General features: G+C 43.4%; 1 protein-coding gene across 6 annotated transcripts in view; it reads left to right on the top strand.

The window, feature by feature from the left end:
• The window catches only part of LOC139416615 (ankyrin repeat and SAM domain-containing protein 1A-like), a 105254-nt gene that overhangs the window by 54937 nt on the left and 30348 nt on the right, over positions 1-19969 (top strand). For 5 of the 6 annotated variants that reach the window (XM_071165490.1, XM_071165489.1, XM_071165492.1 and 2 more), the window contains 2 exons: positions 1920-2446; positions 18821-18865. In XM_071165490.1, coding sequence (XP_071021591.1) covers positions 1920-2446; positions 18821-18865 — 572 coding nt within the window. The remainder of the gene's footprint in view (positions 1-1919; positions 2447-18820; positions 18866-19969) is intronic. The other variant, XM_071165491.1, reaches the window with a different exon arrangement.

Raw genomic sequence — 19969 nt, 5'->3', positions numbered from 1 at the left:
GTGACCTCATCCCTCCATAAAAGCAGTGTAAATATCCATATGTCTCTCTTTGGGTTACTGAGTATCTCAATGTTTCCAGCCCCGGTCGGACCGTTGGATCATGGGTGTTCTGTAGTCTGGGTCCTGTTGGTTGAACACACTAGGGGATTGTTGAAGGGAGCCATAGTGATTCGCTCATTAGTCATTCACACTCTCCAGCTGCCAAGGACAGGGTGGGTGTTTGGCTGTGGTCTCTCCATATGTTTATACACACACACACACACACACACGCACATATCTTTCCAAATTGAGTAGTAGGCAGCTGAGCGTAGATGGGCACAGGGCGTTGGTACTGGGCACAGGGCGTTGGTACTCTGCCTCACTGTAAACGGCCTGTAAGCTAAACAGTGCATAGAGCAAAGTGTACCAGCTCCTATTTGAACTGTATTCATCACTACCAAGCTGACATACAGGGTGGAGTAACGATTACTATTTCACCTGGACAGATATTCATCTCTAACGTAGCTCTTTTTAGACTTGAATGTATTGTTTTGGGAGCAGTTTGAATGACTGAATGGTATTGGAAACACTATGTCCTGTTGAGAGAGAGAGCTTAATTAGAATGCTTGGAGTAACTGCAGTCTTTTTGTAGCTGTCTTTTGCTCTGAAGGACAAACTAAAACACACTGAAGGGGCCACTGCCCCGCTGTGACGTCACTGACACTGTCCCAGTTTCCCTGTCACCAAACACCACGACCCTCTCACCGGAATTGGCAATGAGGACACACACACAGGGCAGCACGACACAACAGCCCCCCTACCCAATTTCCAACACACACACACACACACACATTAACCATGTGTCAGAAGCCTGATTATCAGGATGGTGGCTGAGAGTCAGACAGAGTGGATGGAGTGATCCCAGAATTACAATCCCAGAGATGCAGTCAGCGGCTAGTGAGTTGGGACAGGCAGGCAAAGAGCTCACACAGCTACAGCTCTACGTAGCTTTGGTTTACACAGCTCCGGCTCAGGGAGAAGTACAAGAAGGGAGGGACAGAGGGGGAGCTTGACAGGCAGAAGGGGAACAGAGGCACAACCTGGCTCTACTCTCATCCGGTGGTCGATTTGATGGTGGAAAAACAGGCTTGGGTGTCAGTGTCTCCTTCGAGGGGGAGAGAAAGAGGGCCTGTTGTTGTGAGGGGAAAGCGTATTGTTTTCAACTGGATTGGCTGTACAGGATCTGTAAGCAGGGATTGTTTTCATGCTATAGCTCGAAGCAGAAGAAGTAAGTTCCTGTTTGTTCTTGTGTTTCTGTCTGTGTCCGTGTGTGTGTCTGTGTGTGTGCGTGTGTCCGTGTGCGTGTGTCCGTATGTGTGTGTGTGTGCGCACAGATTCTGCAGAATGCTTGTTGTCTTGCTCCCATCCGGTTTCTTCCTTTGCTGATTTCCTGTGAGGATTCCTCAGTGCTGTATCATTTCTGTGGAACTTGACCTCAAACAGGGGCTGCTGCTGGTTATCTCAAAGGGAGTGAGACACACACAGAGACAGGCAGGGATGGAAGAGTGGGAAAAAACTGGCATAGAATTGTGTAATGTAACAAACCTCCAAACATCCAGAGAGATGATTACAAGCTGGGATTGGAATTATCTGTCTTCCAGTGCTTCGGACAGCATTCTGTATTTCCGTCTCTCCTTATATCTCATGCTCAAACAATCACAGATCTGTTTCTGGGGCTGTGGGGACGTTGTTATTAGTCCTGCTAGATATCTACCTTCAGTCTCAGTCCAGCCTCCTGCCTGCCTTGACTCACTACTCCTTACTCATTACTCCCTGCTCTTTAGTCTCCCCTCCTAACTCTCCTGGTCTCCTCTCATCTCTACAGATAACTCCCTGCTCTTTAGTCTCCCCTCCTAACTCTCCTGGTCTCATCTCTACAGATAACTCCCTACTCGGCCAGGACCTAGTTGCAGTACCTGAAGTGTTCACAGGCCTCTTGCACGGCTCCTCGCCTGTCTTTGACTGTCAGGTGGAGCCCCTCAGCAGGCTGCCAGGTGGGGTACTGACACAGTCCAGCCAAGGCCAACAGCCGGCACCAGCTCCAACGGTACCCACCAAAACAACAGAAGCTCCGCCTCTGCCTCCTCCAAACATCAACATGGCTGCCATCCTGACAGACTGTGACCCCAAAGCCATCTATGCCACAGTGTCTAAGGGAGTGCCCAGGGACAGAGACCGAGACAGGATGAGGGACTTTGGGTCTGGGGCTGTGCCTGCTGGCAGGATGCGTCCCCCTGGGGACCTGAAGCTGGCCCGCAGCCTCTCCAAGTCGGACTCGGACCTGCTGGTATCGCCGCCTAGCGAGGAGGAGGGAGGGCTGGGCAGCCGGAGTGAGTCCGTCTCGAACTGCAGCGCAACCAAGAAGCGGCTGGAGAAGTCGCCCTCTTTCGCCTCTGAATGGGACGAGGTAAGACGTTTGCTTCACTGTTCTGTTGGACTTATGTTATAATATGGTGTTCTGTATTAATAGTTTATACACTCACCTGGGTGAGTTCTCAGGGATGACTTCTATACCATCACCATATAGTGTTACAGGTGAAAGGACACTACATGGTCACATAACAGCTCCATGAGGAGGGCTATAGTCTAGTTATTGAGGGGTTAACCTGTAGAGTAGAATGACATCATGGAGCTGAGAGACTCGGGAACATTAGGCCTGCATGAGTGAGATCCACACACACCCCTCTCTTTAGCCAAGTTTTCTCATTCATATCTGCCGTTTTTCTGCCCCTAAACTATGTATTAACCCTGCTGAAATAGAAGCCAAATCCGCTCTATCACTGCAGTGAGAAGATAATATTCAAAATTGTATATAGCCAGCCATTCAGAACTGAAATACCCTGTCTGAGGGGCCGATAACAAAGAATAAAGAGCCAGGGAGAGGAGAGAGATTAGAAGTGACGGAAAGATGGGGCTAGAAAGTGAGGAGGATCTGAAAAAGTAACAGGATAGATAGGCCTAGACAAAGAGTTGGAAAGTGAGACGAGGAGAGCGGAGGAGAAGGTCATTGAGTTGCAGCTCTATCCTCGCTTTAGGACTGACCCCGCCTCCTCAGGTTGCCATGGTGTTACACTCCAACCTAATCTGGGCTCCCCTGGAGATGGGCAACTGTTTTTAGGGTTGCCTTGAACACACACACACTTTTCATTCAGTATTCTAAAATAGAGCCATTTGGAATAAGTGTTATCCGCAGCGTTGTGTACGCGTGTAACTGCACCATTATGGTATTTTGAGATGCAATCTGCATGGATTGTTAAATCCACTTTAAATCTTCCACTATTTACATCCTTTGTCTGCGAACTGGCAGTGTAATGACTCCACATGACTCGATTCCCCTATTATGTCTGTGTCAGAATCAGCCATGATGCATTTGTGATGCCGAGCAGAGGGACTCAGCCAGGGGCTCAAGTAACAGGCTCTCCACAGTGACCAGATCGCGTTGCTCTGCGGTCAGTCGGTGTACCTTTACACAACCCTATACCAACAGGCACTGAGAGCCGTGATAACGGGAAAGTTGGGGGTCGATATCCTGGTTTCTCGTCTCTGTGGTTAGCATGCAGGTGGCCAGAGCAGAGCCTGCCTGTGTGCCCGACCTTGTGTCCTACACAGAAGTATGCTTTTAGATGACCCCTCTCCCTGACCTCTCCAAGAGGGGTGGTGGAGCAGGAGAGAATTGTATTTTTGTTCCATCAGCCAAAATAATTGATAATCAACCCAGAGTAGAACCTTTTGTGCCCCACCTTCACCTCAGCTGAGAGGAATGACAACAAGAGCTAGGCTATAGCTGTATCCAAGTTAGCACTTTATTCCCTATATAGTGTAATACTTTTGACCAATTTCAGACACACAACTCAGACTCAGCCCCAGTAGTATAGTTGTGATGACAGCTGTAGAGAGGAAGTGGATGGACAGTCCGTGAGTGTGACACGCACCACCACTCAGGGAACTGAACCACAGATCATTATCTCAATAGCCTGTTTATTTGAGCCATTGATGCCTCTCCTCAACACACTCAGCTATTTTATCTACAAAAGGCTATTACATTCAATGCAAAGGGAATGTATTTATTTATATACAATTTATTGGCATGGGAAATATATTGCTGAAGCAAGTGGAATAGATAATAAACAATCAAATTAACAGTGAAACGTTTTAAAATAATAGACATTTCAAATGTTATATTATTGTCTATGTGCAGGGTTGTAACAATGTGCAAATAGTTGAAGTACAAAAGGGAAAACAAATACCACTCTGTGGTATTCCATCTGTGGTATTCCATCTGTGGTATCCCATCTGTCGTATTCCATCTAATAGATATGGGAGTTAAGTCAAAGCTTTCCTTAATTTTGTGTCAGTCACAGTGGTCAGGTATTCTGACACTGTGTACTCTTTGTTTAGGGCCAAATAGCATTCCAGTTTGCTTTGTTTTTTGTTTAGTTCTTTCCAATATATCTTTTAGTTTTCTCATGATTTGGTTGGGTCTAATTGTGTTGCTGTCCTGGGGCTCTGTGGGGTGTGTTTGTTTGTGAACAGAGCCCCAGGACCAGCTTGCTGATGGAACTCTTCTCCAGGTTCATCTGATCTTTTAGGTGATTGTCTTTTCTGGATTTTGATAATTAGCTGGTATCGTCCCAATTCTGCTCTGCATTCATTATTTGGTGTTTTATGTTGTACACAGAGAATGTTTTTCCAGAATTCCACATGTAGAGTCTCAGTTTGGTGTTTGTCCCATTTTGTGAATTCTTGGTTGTTGAGCGGTCTCCAGACCTCACAACTGTCGAGGGCAATGGGTTCTATAACTTATTCTATAAGTATTTTTTTTGCCAGATCCTAATTGGATTGTTGGATTTTATGTTCCTTTTGATGGCATAGGCCCTTATTGCCTTGTCTCTCAGATTGTTCACAGCTTTGTGGAAGTTACCTGTGGTGCTGATGTTTAGGCCGAGAGTTTTTTGTGTTCTCTAGGGCAACGGGTGTTTAGGTGGAATTTGTATTTGTTGTCCTGGCAACTGGACCTTTTTTGGAACACCATTCATTTTGTCTTACTGAGATTCACTGTCAGGGCCCAGATCGGACAGAATCTTTGGAGAAGATCAACGTGCTAATCTAGGCCCTCCTTGTTTGGAGATGAAAGCACCAGATCTTCAGCTAACAGTAGACATTTGACCTCAGATTCTAGTTTGGGTGAGGCTGGGTGCCGGCAGACTGTTCTAGTGCCCTTGCCAATTTGTTGATATATACTGAATGTTGAAGAGGCTGCGGCTCAAGCTGCATCCCTGTCTCACCCCACGACACTGAGCAATGAAATATGCATTTTATTTGTATACATGGATTTAAGGTTTTTCTTCAGCACCACTTTCCATCAATGTATATAGCACATCCTTATTCCAAATAGAGTCAAAAGCTTTTTTGAAATCAACAAAGCATGAGAAGACTGCGTTTGTTTGTTAATTGGGGTGTGCAGGGTGAAATATGTTTTCTGCAATACAGAAATGTGTTAGTCAATTTGACATTTGCTCAGGAAATGTAGGTGTCTGCTGTTAATTATAATGCAGAGGATTTTCCCAAGGTTGCTGTTGATTTCATGGTCAAATTTCTCTCCGCTTTTTGAGATTTGGGTGATCAGCCAGAGCTGAGGATGATGTTAAAGAGTTTAAGTATAGCCAATTGGAATTTGTGGTCTGTATATTTTTGTTCAATTTGGATACCATCAACTAGGGATACACCGATATTACATTTTTGGCTGATACCCATAACCCATATTTAAAATTTGAGCAGCCTTTTAAGCATTCTAGTACAGTTAAATAGTTGAAAAACACACATACACTACACATCCTGACCGAAAACTTATTTTGTTGGCATTTACATATGTCCCCAGTAAAACATAATCAAAACCTATTTCTTTCACCTACTTGCTGTGCTGTTTCATTGTTCATTTGTTCAGTCTCAAACAGGATAAACCCTGTTTCTTGTCTGCATCGAAGTAGCGGTCCTTGTACCTAGCATCGAGAATGGTGGCAACACAGTTGAGGCTCAGAGAGAATGCCACCAAATCGCTTGTTCACAGTCTCTAGTAGAGTACATTTCCAAGTTAACCCAACGGTCTGTGTTGACATTTTTGTTGAGCAGGCGTTTCAATGCCATGACAGGGTATCACGTCTGCTGCAGACACAGTTGAGCTTATTCCTCCAGTCAGTTGTTCGAATGGTGCTGGGAGTGTTCATGTTTACAAGTTTCAAACATGTTCTCAAATGCCATTGAAATAGCTGCAGCGTTATGAGAGAACCAGCACATTCTTGAGCATGCAATGCGGCTTTCCTCAGTACGAAATCCTCGTCGACCCACTGTGCTGTCAGACTAATAATGCTCATGGGGTTGACATCACTGGTCCAAATGTCAGTCGTGAAGCTAATAGCAGTGACGCCCATAGCAAGTAACGTTAGCTCATGGATGTGAGTTTCAAAAATACTGTGTAACTCCGGTAGGGCAACATCTGAAAAACAGCGCCTACTTGGTAGTGTGTGCCGGTGCTCGACCAGTCGGCAAAAGCCAACATCACCCACGACAGAGAACGGTTGATTGTCAAGGGCAATGAATCCTATTATCTTGGCTTTAATGGATTTCGCCTTTGAGTTGTCTCGCTGAAATTGTATTACTCTTTCAAATGATTTGATTTGCTCGATTTGTTGACTGCTCGATCCACACGGCAGACATTGTGGGCTAGGTTAGGAATACTGTGTTGCACGTGTAACGCTATATATTTTTTTGCCAATGTTGCCATTTTTAGCTAAAATCGGCTGATTCTGATATGCTTACCGATATATTGTGCATCCCTACTATCAACACCACAGACCTTTTGGGGTTGGAGGCTTTGTATTTTGTCCTGTAGTTCTTTCAATGTAATTGGAAGAACTACCAGTCTATAACACTCTGACAGTGGGAGAGAGAGGAAGGGAAGATTGTTTCACTTTTGTATCGAGACTCCAGTCATAACATTCTGTTTGTACAACTGTAAGACATATTATATGTATTCATTCACCAGTTAAATTACTTTCATGAAGCTACTGGTCAAATGTTATGCTGTGAACTTCATGAATACGTCTGTGTCGCAGCTGTCGTCAAGGGCATTCACCTTCTAAATAGATGCAGTTCATTAGAAGTTGCACAGAATTAACTTTGTCCCATTACTTCAAAGTGCTCTATCATTCCAGTCCCCTCCTGCAGGCACAGTGTTAGTATTATCAGTGTGGGTCTTCTCTCTGTTGTAGAGCATTCAGTCCCAAGTGGGTAATGGGGTCACCAGACTGGAACAGCTTGCCGACTTGAATCTTTAGTTCCCCTGCTGAAACGTTCAGCAATATGAGGATACTTTATACCCTCCTGATGATACTGTAGCTACTGGGACTAGCCTACATTATGAGTGACACAGGAGCCAGATCCGACTCTGTACACTGTAATCACCCACAGTTTGATTGAACACCTCACCTTATGAAGTCCTGGAGCTGGAAGATGGGATTCGGCCTTTCCTAGAGGCTGCCTGTGGATTAAGTCACTACTGATCAGAGCAGCACCAGCTATACTCCTGCAGATGTTATTTCCTGGTCGGCTCATCTTTATTATACAGTCTATGTCTATTCTATGTCTATTCTACAGTTAGATATTTAGATCTGATTTGACTGAGCTTAATAAGAATGTCACGTTGCCAAGCACAACAAAAAGGTAAGGCAAGGATGTAATGTAAACTGAACATTTTGTGTAAATTGAAATCTCGTTACACTGCTCTCCTTAAATGTCCGTCAATGAGAATAGCCTCAATGGATCGGGTTGCGTAATGTAGGAGTTGAACCTAAGCAGCAAATGAAAGAAGAGGGTTGTCCACTTGGAAACTAGTGTTCCCTTGCCTGTGGCAGGATCTAGTCACAGAGCAGCTAAAGATCCTGGGACTAAACACCTCCCTCTGCAACTGGATCCTGGACTTTCTGATGGGCCTCCCCAGGTGGTGAGGGTAGGTAGCAACACATCTTCCACGCTGATCCTCAACACTGGAGCCCCTCAGGGTTGAGTGCTCAGTCCCCTCCTGTACTCCCTGTTCACCCACGACTGCATGGCCAGACACGACTCCAACACCATCATTAAGTTTGGAGATGACAGTGGTCGGCCTGATCAGAAAAGGAAAAGGAGGACCTAGCACACCCCCATTCTCATTGACGGAGCTGTAGTAGAATAGGTTGAGAGCTTCAAGTTCCTTTCTGTCCACATCACCAACAAACTAGAATGGTCTAAGCACACCAAGACAGTCGTGAAGAGGGCACGACAAAACCTATTCCCCCTCGGGAGACTGAACAGATTTGGCATGGGTCCTCAGATCCTCAAAAGGTTCTACAGCTGCATCATCGAGAGCATCCTAACTGGTTGCATCACTGCCTGGTACGGCAACTGCTCGGCCTCCGACCACAAGGCACTACAGAGGGCAAGCTGCATGCCACCCAGAACCTCTACACCAGGCGTCAGAGGAAAGCCCAAAAAATAGTCAAAGACCCCAGCCACCCCAGTCGTAGACTGTTCTCTCTGCTACCGCATGGCAAGCTGTACCGGAGCAATTAGTCTAGGACCAAAAGGCTTCTCAACAGCTTTTACCCCCAAGCCATAAGACTCCTGAACAGGTAATCAAATAGCTACCCGGACTATTTGCATTGTGTCCCGCCCATCTTAATCTTTTCTTTTTATTGGCAAGTCTGAGATGAGGCCTTTTCTTTGCAACTCTGCCTAGAAGGCCAGCATCCCGGAGTCGCCTCTTCACTGTTGACGTTGAGACTGGTGTTTTGCGGGTACTATTTAATGAAGCTGCCAGTTGAGGACTTGTGAGGCGTCTGTTTCTCAAACTAGACACTAAATGTACTTGTCCTCTTGCTCAGTTGTGCATCAGGGCCTCCAGCTCCTCTTTCTATTCTGGTTAGAGCCAGTTTGTGCTGTTCAATTGCCAATTTCTTTAGCCTTAATTTCTCAGAACAAGAATAGACTGACGAATTTCAGAAGAAAGTGCTTTGTTTCTGGCCATTTTGAGCCTGTAATCGAACCCACAAATGCTGATGCTTCAGATACTCAACTAGTCTAAAGCAGTCCAGTTGTATTGCTTCTTTAATCAGAACAACAGTTTTCAGCTGTGCTAACATAATTGCAAAAGGGTTTTCTGATGATCAATTACCCGTTTAAAATGATGAACTTGGATTAGCTAACACAACGTGCCATTGGAACACAGGAGTGATGGCTGCTGATAATGGGCCTCTACGCCTATGTAGATATTCCATTAAAAATCAGTTGTTTCCAGCTACAATAGTCATTTACAACATTAACAATGTCTACACTGTATTTCTGATCAATGTTTTTTTACTGAACAAAAAATGCTTTTGAACGGTAGAGAACATGTACATATTACCTCAATTAGCCCAACTAACCGGTGCCCCTGCACATTGACTCTGTACCGGTACCACCTGTATATAGCCTCGCTACTGTTATTTTCACTGTCATTTTACTGTTTTTTTTTTATTTGTATTTCTTTACTTATCTATTGTTTACCTAATAGCTATTTTTTGCTTTAAAATTGCACTGTTGGTTAGGGCCTGTAAGTATCCATTTCACTGTAAGGTCTACCTACACCTTGTATTCGGCACACGTGACAAATAAGCTTTGATTTGATTTGAGATGGAGTTGTATTCCTGTGTGACAGAATCTAAGTTGGTACGAGGAGAACTTCTGTTGTGTTCATTTACATACTGCAACCTCTTGAGTGCCCTGACCTGTTTTGAGTACTTGTACCTCCTATGAGTAGTGGCAGCATTGCTTCATATTTGACCGTTTAAAAGACCATCTATTTTTTTCTTCACACACCTTTCATGTAAAGGTTTGACGATTACCAGAGATCTCAGTTCCTATAACGCCCATTATTAGCGCCTTGTCTGTATTCACAGGCTCCCTGTCGCTCTCTCTGTCACCCCCTCAGCCTGAAGGTTGTCAGCTGGTCAGGTATGATCACTTATTGCGGTGTAGCAGACCGGAGAGTTGACAGTTTGCTCAACAACCTAGCAGAGGTGAATGCTAATGCAGAAACCCTGAGCTGCGGTATTCAAGATAACAGCCAAACGTTGCCTTTCAACGCATCACTCGGATTAGCATGTAGCCTGTCCGTGATGCGTATGTGTGTGTAAGAGGGAGTACGGTATGCAAGTTCTTTCCTTTGACAAGAAAAAGTTTTTTTTTTTAATGTCCTCGTTTTCACAACTTTTCTATTTCTTCTTTTTTTTGTCTATTGAATAGGTAATAGGGCTGTAATGCTCAGTCACCCAGGAGGGGTTGCCCTGGGTTACATTATACCTAACTCATTACCCATTGGACAGTTTTATTAAAGGTCTAATGCAGGCATTTTTTATCTCAACATCAAATAATTTCTGGGTAAGAATTAAATACCTTACTGTGATTGTTTTCAATTAAAATGGCCCAAAATAAACAAATTGCTTCTTAGCAAAGAGCAATTTCTCAAGCTGAAACTCTGTTCTCGCACTGTTTTCAAGAAAACCTCAAGTACTTGGTCTGCACCATTGATGGAATGTTTAACAAATGAAAGCAATATTAAGCAAAAGTATGTTTTCTAACTTTCCCCATCCTTTGTTTTAGTTATTTAGAAGCCTGTGAATATCTTCTGTAAATAGGTCAGTTTTTAAAGTGTAGCCCTTCTCTATTTTCTCTATCCCTCTCTTAGCCGTCTCTCCCTCCCCACTGTTGCTGTGAGGAGCAGCCAGCCTGGCTGCGGGCGGCCATCTTGCTGGTCACGGCTGGCTGCTCTGGAACACTCTACTGAGCTGTGTGACAGCGTGTGGACGAGGGGGTCCCAGGGCACCAAAAAAAGCTATTTCATTGTGTGTCTGGGTCTGCTAACTCCTCCTTTTCTCACACCCTCTCCTCTTTACACACACAGCCTGCCTTTACAGACGAGGAGATTTTACTTGCATGAGGTCTTGGCCTGCGCATCTGCATTTAAGTGTGTGTGTGTGTGTGTGTTTTAAAGCCCATGCTAATGCAGGTTTGTCTCAGTCTTAGGATCATACTGAACATGACAATCCAGGGGATACATTGTTTGGGCCAGTTAGAGTAGACCCACAGATGGGAGGGGATAGAGAGAGAAGAAAGAGAGCGGGAGAGCGACACATAGACAGAGACTGAGAAGAAAGGATAGTCATCTAACAGCCCACTTCACTTCTGCTTCGTTTCTTGTCCTGCTCCCCAAGGATCCCATGGCCACTATGAAGCCAGCTTTTGTGAGTATATTGATTCTCTTTACACAGTGTCTTTTAATTTTCCATTAATATAAATTCTGTTGCAGTCTACCTCTTTTTCTTTTAGGATATTTTTTCATTAATATGAATAATATTGTAACATTTTCTTTTCCATCTTATTAACTAAGCCAAGGATGTTTTCCTTCTTTAGCCAACCTCATTGATCAAGACTTCTGTCTAATCTTCTGTGGCATTTTAAACTCCACAGGCTGTTTTTTGAGAGTATATCAATGTTGCTATTATTGTTTTTCTGTATCTGTTAGCACTCTTTTTGTTTGGAGAGGGTTAAGCTCTTTTCCCAGATTCTCCCTCTGAGAGAGGAGATGGCCTGAGACCCTGTAGAAATAAGAGAGTTAAATCCCCATGCTGTGGGTTAGGACCTGCTGCTGGGAGCAAACCAAACTCTGTGTGGTGTGTCATCGCCTGGGGTGACCAACGGAGGGTCACTCTGGGGCATTTGGTGGAGGCTATTGATTGTGCTGTGTACCAGTGTCAGTGTAGAGCCCGTGGCACCTGTTCAGAGGGTGTTGTGTTAGTGTTTAGGCCCTTTGAATGGCCTCTCCAGGCCCTGCTCTCGGAGCCAGCTTGCTAATGTGAGGCTCGGCTCCTAGATCTGGGCACGCTTTCCATTTGGAAGACCTTTATTTTACCTCCAACACACTCTGCCAGTTGGCCCTGGGTCTCGGTGCCTAAGGGCTCTCTCTGTCTTTGTCTCTCTCTCTATCACTCTCACTCCATTTCCATCTCGCTCCCCCTTTCAGAATATTTTTTATCTCCATCACTCTGACCCCAACCCCACCTGGTAGCTAACCCACTCCCTCCTCAGCTGTTGACCTTTAACACCCCCCCCCCCCTGACCTCTGACCTCTTCTCATCCTATCAGGTCGATGGTGCCCATAGACACTAGAGAGCCCCTCTCACAATGGATGTGTCTCTAGGACCTATATATGGATTAAAACTTTCTCTCTTGTCTCAGCTCTGTGTTTGGTTATGAGTATCTATCCCAGTGAGAAGCTTCCTTGGCTGTGTATGTAGGCCTATAGGCCGTACCTTGAGGAACCACCAGGCCGTTATATCCTCTGCTCAGATCGAGATGTATTTACTTAGTCTCTATTAGACCTGTCTGTCACAGCCAGCCAACTGCAGCCTTGAAAGCTGATTCTTATGTTGGATGAAGGGTGCCAAAATATCAAGGTTGAATGGTGCTAGCACCGTGTAGTGTGTGTGTGTGTTGGGTGCATATGTGTGTCTGTGTGTGTCGGAGCACAGCTTGGTGTGTGTATACAGCTGTATGATGTACAGTAATCAATCATTTCTTCCTATTGGCACCTTTCGGGTCCCATATGCTCGGAGGAGGTGTATTCAGGGTATTGTCCTGAATCACAGGCTGGTAGACCATTACAGAGAGGTACAGGGTTTGGCAGTCAGGTTCTAGAGGGGGAGATAGAATCCAGACATCTCCTCCATGAAAGAATGTATCATAACATTACTCTAGCAGTTTCCCCTGAGAGCCACAGCTCCTAGCCAGATTACCAAACAGCAGCATATAGCACAGCCACTCAGACAGACAGAGGATGCTGGCTGGGCTGTATTGTCCAAAACTGCTCATTACTGGGAACTGATGACACTCAAGGGTTTTATTCTGCAGGCAAACAGAGAGCCTATAGATCTGAATGAAGCCACAGTCCTGTCATCTTTATCTGGGCAGGCCACACTTAGAGCTTTGTGTAACCACTTTACAGGAGACCTAGCATTCCTCCACAGAGTGATAATTGTCCCAACTCATCAATCTCTCCATTTAATTGCAACATCAGGTTTGGAAGGGAAGCAATGCAATGACATTTATGGACACTAGAGTGAGCTAAATTATATTTTACACAAGCTATAAATAGATATTTAGAAAATAATGTCCTCATCCTGTGAGAATACCAGTATTAAGGAAGGTATCCTTATGGAGCTTTTTGTCTTTTATTCAGCATGATATATGGTTATGACATCCATTGTTCTCATAGTTATTTTATTTCTTTCTCATTCCCAATGCTCCTCCTCCCCGAGAGAGTTCTACATAATAAACCTGTCCTGTTTGAAAATAAACATCCCTGCTCAAGAGTGTCTAACACACATTCGGAACGTATTCAGACCCCTTGACTTTTTACAAATGTTACAGCCTTATTCTAAAATTGATTAAATTAAAAACAATCCTCAGCAATCTAAACATCTAAAATACCCCATAATGACAAAGTGAAAACAGGTTTTTAGGAAACATAAATACATTATTTACATAAGTATTCAGACCCCTTGCTATGAGACTCGAAATTGAGATCAGGTGCAACCTGTTTTCATTGATCATCCTTGAGACGTTTCTACAACTTGATTGGAGTCCACCTTTGGTAAATTCAATTGATTGGACATGATTTGGAAAGGCACACACCTCTCTATATAAGATCCCACAGTTGACAGTGCATGTCAGATCAAAAACCAACCCTAGAGCTCCGAGACAGGATTGTTTCCACAGATCTGGGGAAGGGTACCAAAACATTTCTGAAGAACACAGTGGCCTCCATCATTCTTAAATGTAACAAGTTTGAAACCACCAAGACTCTTCCAAAAGCTCTCCGACCGGCCAAACTGAGCAATCGGGGGAGAAGGGTCTTGGTCAGGGAGGTGACCAAGAACCCGATGGTCATTCTGACAGAGCTCCAGAGTTCCTCTGTGGAGATGGGAGAACCTTCCAGAAGGACAACCATTTCTGCAGCACTCCACCAATCAGGCCTTCATGGTAGAGTGGCCAGATGGAAGCCACTCTTCAGTAAAAGGCACATGACAGCCAGCTTGGAGTTTGCCAAAAGGCACCTAAAGACTCTTAGACCATGAGAAACAAGATTCTCTGGTCTGATGAAACCAAGATTGAACTCTTTGTCCTGAATGCTACTAAGTGTCACATCTGGAGTAAATCTGGCACCATCCCTACGGTGAAGCATGGTGGTGTAGGGATGTTTTTCAGCGGAAGGGACTGGGAGACTAGTCAATATCGAGGCAAAGATGAACAGAGCAAAGTACAGAGAGATCCTTGTTGAAAACCTGCTCCACAGCGCTCAGGACCTCAGACCGGTGCGAAGGTTCACCTTCCAACAGGACAACGACCATAAGCACATAGCCAAGACCATGCATGAGTGGCTTTGGGACAAGTCTGAATGTTCTTGATTGGCCCAGCCAGAGTCCGGGCTTGAACCCGATCAAACATCTCTGGAGAGACATGAAAATAGCTGTGCAGCAATGCTCCCCATCCAACCTGACAGAGCTTGAGAGGATCTGCAGAGAAGAATGGGAGACACTCCCCAAATATAGGTGTGCCAAGTGTGTAGCGTCATACCCAAGAAGACTCAAGGCTGTAATCGTTCCCAAAGGCACTTCAACAAAGTACTGATTAAAGGGTCTGAATTCTTATATAAATGTGATATTTCTGTTTTCCTACAAGCCTGTTTTTGCTTTGTCATTAAGCGGTATTGTGTGAAGATTGAGCGAAAAAAAACAAACAACTTAATACATTTTAGAATAAGACTGTTACGTAACAAAATGTGGAAAAGGTCAAGGGGTCTGAATACTTTTCGAAGGCACTGTACATAGCCTATCTATCTATAATGGGGGAGGGATCTGTCATTCCATGGCATTTTCATTGTAAAGAGAACAGTGCCAGTGCCATGGAGGGGACTAGTTAATGAGGAGGGAGGGGCAGAGCGAAAAGAGTGGGATCAAAAAGCTGAGTGAACCCCCCCTATTCCACAGATGGTTCAGGCTAAACCCTCTTGTCCCCTTTCTTTTGAGCATGCATGTGCCTCATCCTTAGTGAGCACACAGAGAGGAGAGCCAGTATGGAGGCTGCCAGTTAAGGCAGATATGGAGAACCAGCAGATGGTGATGGGAAAGGTAGTTTAGTCCCATCTGTTTCAAATTAGGCTACCTGAATGAGTCAGCCAGCGTGCCAGCCAGCTTGTCGCTTGCTGTCATAGTCCCATTTGCAACCTGCCGCATGTTTTTACAGGTTAAAATGTGTTTATGCTTGTTATGCTATGTTCATTTCTGTTGGTGAGCAAGTTTCAAGTTATTGTCACATGCACAAGTACAGTGAAATGCCTTTCTTACAAGCTTTTTCCCAACAATGCGGTAATCAATATCAGTAGTACTATAAAGTAGAACAAAAACACGAGAAAGAAAAACACAAGAAGTAAGCTATATACAGGAACAGTTCCAGGGTCAGTGCCAGTAAGCTACAGTACCAGTCAAAAGTTTGGACACGCCTATCATTCCAGGATTTGTCTTTATTTTTTATATTTTCTACATTGTAGAATAATAGTGAAGACATCAAAACTATGAAATAACACATATGTACTCATGTAGTAACCAAAAAGTGTAACCAAATAAAAATATATAAAAATATATTTGAGATTCATCAAAATAGCCACCCTTTTCCTTGATGACAGTTTTGCCCACTCTTGGCATTCTCTCAACCAGCTTCATGAGGTACAGTAGTTACCTGGAATACATTTAAATTAATAGGTGTGCTTTGGTGCTTTGTTAAAACTTCTTAGGGCTGCAATCCCGTTAACAGGATCGATATGACAACAGCCAGTGAAAGTGCAGGGCGCCAAATTCAAAACAACAGAAATCTGTTATTATTAATTATTATTATTAATCTTATACCGTTTTCAATGTAATCTTGTTGTTAATCCCACCAGTGTTCAATTTCAAATAGGCTTTACAGCAAAAGCACCACAAACGATTGTTAGGTCACCACCAAGCCACAGAAAAATACAGCCTTTTTTCCAGCCAAAGATAGGAGTCACAAAAGGCACAAATAGAGATAAAAATGAATCACTAACCTTTGATGATCTTCATCAGATGACACTCATAGGACTTCATGTTACACAATACATGTATGTTTTGTTTGATAAAGTTCATATTTATATAAAAAAATCAGTTTACATTGGCTCGTTATGTTCACTAGTTCCAAAAACATCCAGTGATTTTGCATAGCCACATCAATTTTACAGAAATACTCATCATAAATGTTGATGAAAATACAAGTGTTACACATGGAATTATTGATATACCTCTCCTTAATGCAACCGCTGTGTCAGATTTTAAAAACACTTTACGGAAAAAGCAAACCATGCAATAATCTGAGAACGGCGCTCAGAAAAAAAAAAAGATTTATCCGCCATGTTGGAGTCAACAGAAATCAGAAATAATAACATAAATATTCCCTTACCTTTGATGATCTTCATCAGAATGTACTCCCAGGAATCCTAGTTCCACCATAAATGTTTGATTTGTTCGATAATGTCCATTATTTATGTCCAAGTAGCTACTTTTGTTAGGGCGTTTAGTACACAAATCCAAACGCTCGTGCAGGTCCAGCCGAACGTCGGACGAAAACTTCAAAAAGTTATATTACACGTCGTAGAAACATTTCAAACTAAGTATAGAATCAATCTTTAGGATGTTTTTATCATAAAACTTCAGTAACGTTCCATCTGGAGCATTCCATTGTCTATAGAAAAGCCATGGAGCGCAGGTTGCTCTCATGTGAAATGCGCATGACCAGGACATGGCTCTCTGCCAGACCACTGACTCAAAGAGCTCTCATCCGGCCCCACATCACAGTAGAAGCCTTATTCAAGTTTCTAAACACGGCTGACATCTAGTGGAAGCACTAGGAAGTGCAACATAGCCCTATCGAATACACAGTGGGATATTGGTTGAGTTCAAAAACTACAAACCTCAGATTTCCCACTTCCTGTTTGGATTTTTTCTCAGGATTTTGCCTGCCATATGAGTTATGTTATACTCACAGACATCATTCAAACAGTTTTAGAAACTTCAGAGTTTTCTATCCAAATGTACTAATAATATGCATATATTAGCAACTGGGACTGAGGAGCAGGCCATTTACTCTGGGCACCTTATTCATTCAAGCTACTCAATACTGCCCCTGCAGCCATGAGAAGTTAAAAGTTCATTTGTGGAATTTCTGTCCTTAATGCGTTTGAGTCAATCAGTTGTGTTGTGACAAGGTAGGGGTGGTATACAGAAGATTGTCCTATTTGGTAAATGACCAAGTCCGTATTATGGCAAGAACAGCTCAAATAAGCAAAGAGAAATGACCAGTCCATCATTGCTTTAAGACATGAAGGTCAGTCAATCTGGAAAATGTCAAGAACTTTGAACGTTTCTTCAAGTGCAGTCGCAAAAACCATCAGGCGCTATGATGAAACTGGCTCTCATGAGGACCGCCACAGGAAAGGAAGACCCAGAGTTACTTTTGCTTCAGAGGACAAGTTCATTAGAGTTTTCAGCCTTGGAAATTGCAGCCCAAATAAAGGCTTCAGAGTTGAAGTAACAGACACATCTCAACATCAACTGTTCAGAGGAGACTGTGTGAATGAGGCCTTCATGGTCAAATTGCTGCAAATAAACCACTACTAAAGGACACCAATAATTCCACAAATTAACTTTTAACAAGGCACGCCTGTTAATTGAAATGCATTCCAGGTAACCACCTCTTGAAGCTGGTTGAGAGAATGCCAAGAGTGTGCAAAGCTGTCATCAAGGCAAAGGGTGGCTACTTTCAAGAATCTTAACTATATGACTCGTACTGTATATACAGGATCAGTTCCAGTATCCGTTCCAATACAATATTTGCAATGTGCAGGGATACTGGAGTGATAGAGGTAGATATGTATAGGGCTAAGTTGATTATGCATCAGGATGTATGGTAAACAGAGTAGCAGCAGTGTATATGATAATAGTGTGTGTGTGTAGAGTCAGTATGAATGTGTGTTCTTGTGTGAGTGCGTGTGTAGAGTCCTGTGAGTGTGCATAGTGTCAGTGAAAAATGTTAAGGGTCAAAGAGATTTCCGGGCCTACCTTCAGCTCCAGTACTGTTCTAAATGGAAGAAAAGACATGAAACAGTTTGACACCTGGAGAGTAAAACCCTCAGTAAAACGAGAGCTATCTCTGATGGTACTGCATGGAGAGGTGTGTGGGTGTTTCTAATAGAGCTGTGTCCTACAAGTGGAGTAATACGCGCACACGCACTACCACACACTTCAGCTCTTTAAATGATCAGCCGGATGGCTGCATGATGCTGGTTCATAGTTTACAACAATCAAAAAATGTAATTCTGCAATGATCTAATATGCATTAAGATCTGGGCATCGCTTATCAACAAAGTATTCTCACAATTGCAGTTTGTTTCTTGATGCAGGATGTTCTCCTTTCCAATGAGGATGTTTGTCATGGCCATATGGAACGTTGTTTTATGTTTTCCATTTTGAATGTTCTTCAAATGTAGGAAGTCAGGTCTGGTCTCTCACATTTTGCTCTGCTGAGCCAAAAAATGAGAATGTGGAAATGAAAACCAAACAACAACCTGACTCTCTCCCATCAGATGCCTCCCACACTACCTCCTCGGAGATCTCAGTCCTCTGAAAGTGTAAGAGAGCACGCCCTTCATATATCTCCATTGGTGTTTTTTTGGGTCCTGTGGTACTCTTCTCTTTCTGGTGTGTGTCTTTCCTTTTCTTATTGGTCCTTCTTATTGATGGAGGTGAATACGATTGTTCTTTTTTGGGAATAACCTTTTTGTGAGACTCTTGTTACTCTAACAATCTAACCTTTTTAGTCTGTTGTTCACTGCTTTGTCTGTAAGGCAAGACGCCTACCTAAGTAGACTCCACTGCTTGACCTTTCATAGTCAACTTCTTTTATTGCGCCAATTGTTAGCTACCTCTTCTCATGATGATTTAACCGTGATCACTCTGAACGCTAATTTCCACTATCTTTTTTGCTGGGAAATATACATAGACTGACTGCTCACTAAGTGTCAAACTGACTAAGGTATCCAGTTAAAGTCATTTCCAAGGTAGCCCTCTCATGTGGAATTGGGACTAATGCATTTCATTCTCCTCCTTTTAAATGTAAGGGTACATAATAGAGGCCAGGCCTGTTCTTTGTGCATTGACCTGAGAAACTGGCAATCACATTTCATTATTCTGGTCCGATGTGTATAATGTGGGATTACTTCCCATCTCTTCCTTTAGTTCTAGTGGTTAAGAATGGTAGATAGTATTATTAAGTTGTTAACAAGAGTTTATATAAGGCTTCCTGTTCTCCTCGTGCCTCCAGGCAGCAGCATGCAGTGTCTACCAGAGGCAGGGCTCTACATTGTGACCATTGTACTTGCATATGTGCCTAAATATTTTCCTCTGCGACCTGGAATTTTAATTTAGGGGCACCAGTGCGCCTAGAAAAATTAAGGATTTTAGCTTTAATATCTCAATTATTTGCCATTGTGCTCCTAAATCTTGTCTTGCATGTCTTTGCATGCGCCAACATTTTTTTACTTAGGCACACAGGTGCTCCTTGTAGAAAAGGTCAGCGTAGAGCTCAAATCAGACATGCTGAGGCAGAGTGGCCCATAGTTAGTCTGCATCGAACCTCTCACCTGGATAGAGACCAGGCTTTTTCATAAACTATAAAGTGCTCTAGGTAGGGAAATTCCATTGCTTTTAGAGTTTTAGCCTTTTTCTTTACAACT

This window comes from Oncorhynchus clarkii, chromosome 9 (assembly GCF_045791955.1).
Source record: "Oncorhynchus clarkii lewisi isolate Uvic-CL-2024 chromosome 9, UVic_Ocla_1.0, whole genome shotgun sequence".
In the NCBI taxonomy this organism is placed as follows: domain Eukaryota; kingdom Metazoa; phylum Chordata; class Actinopteri; order Salmoniformes; family Salmonidae; genus Oncorhynchus; species Oncorhynchus clarkii.
This window is presented reverse-complemented; position numbering and strand designations above follow the sequence as displayed.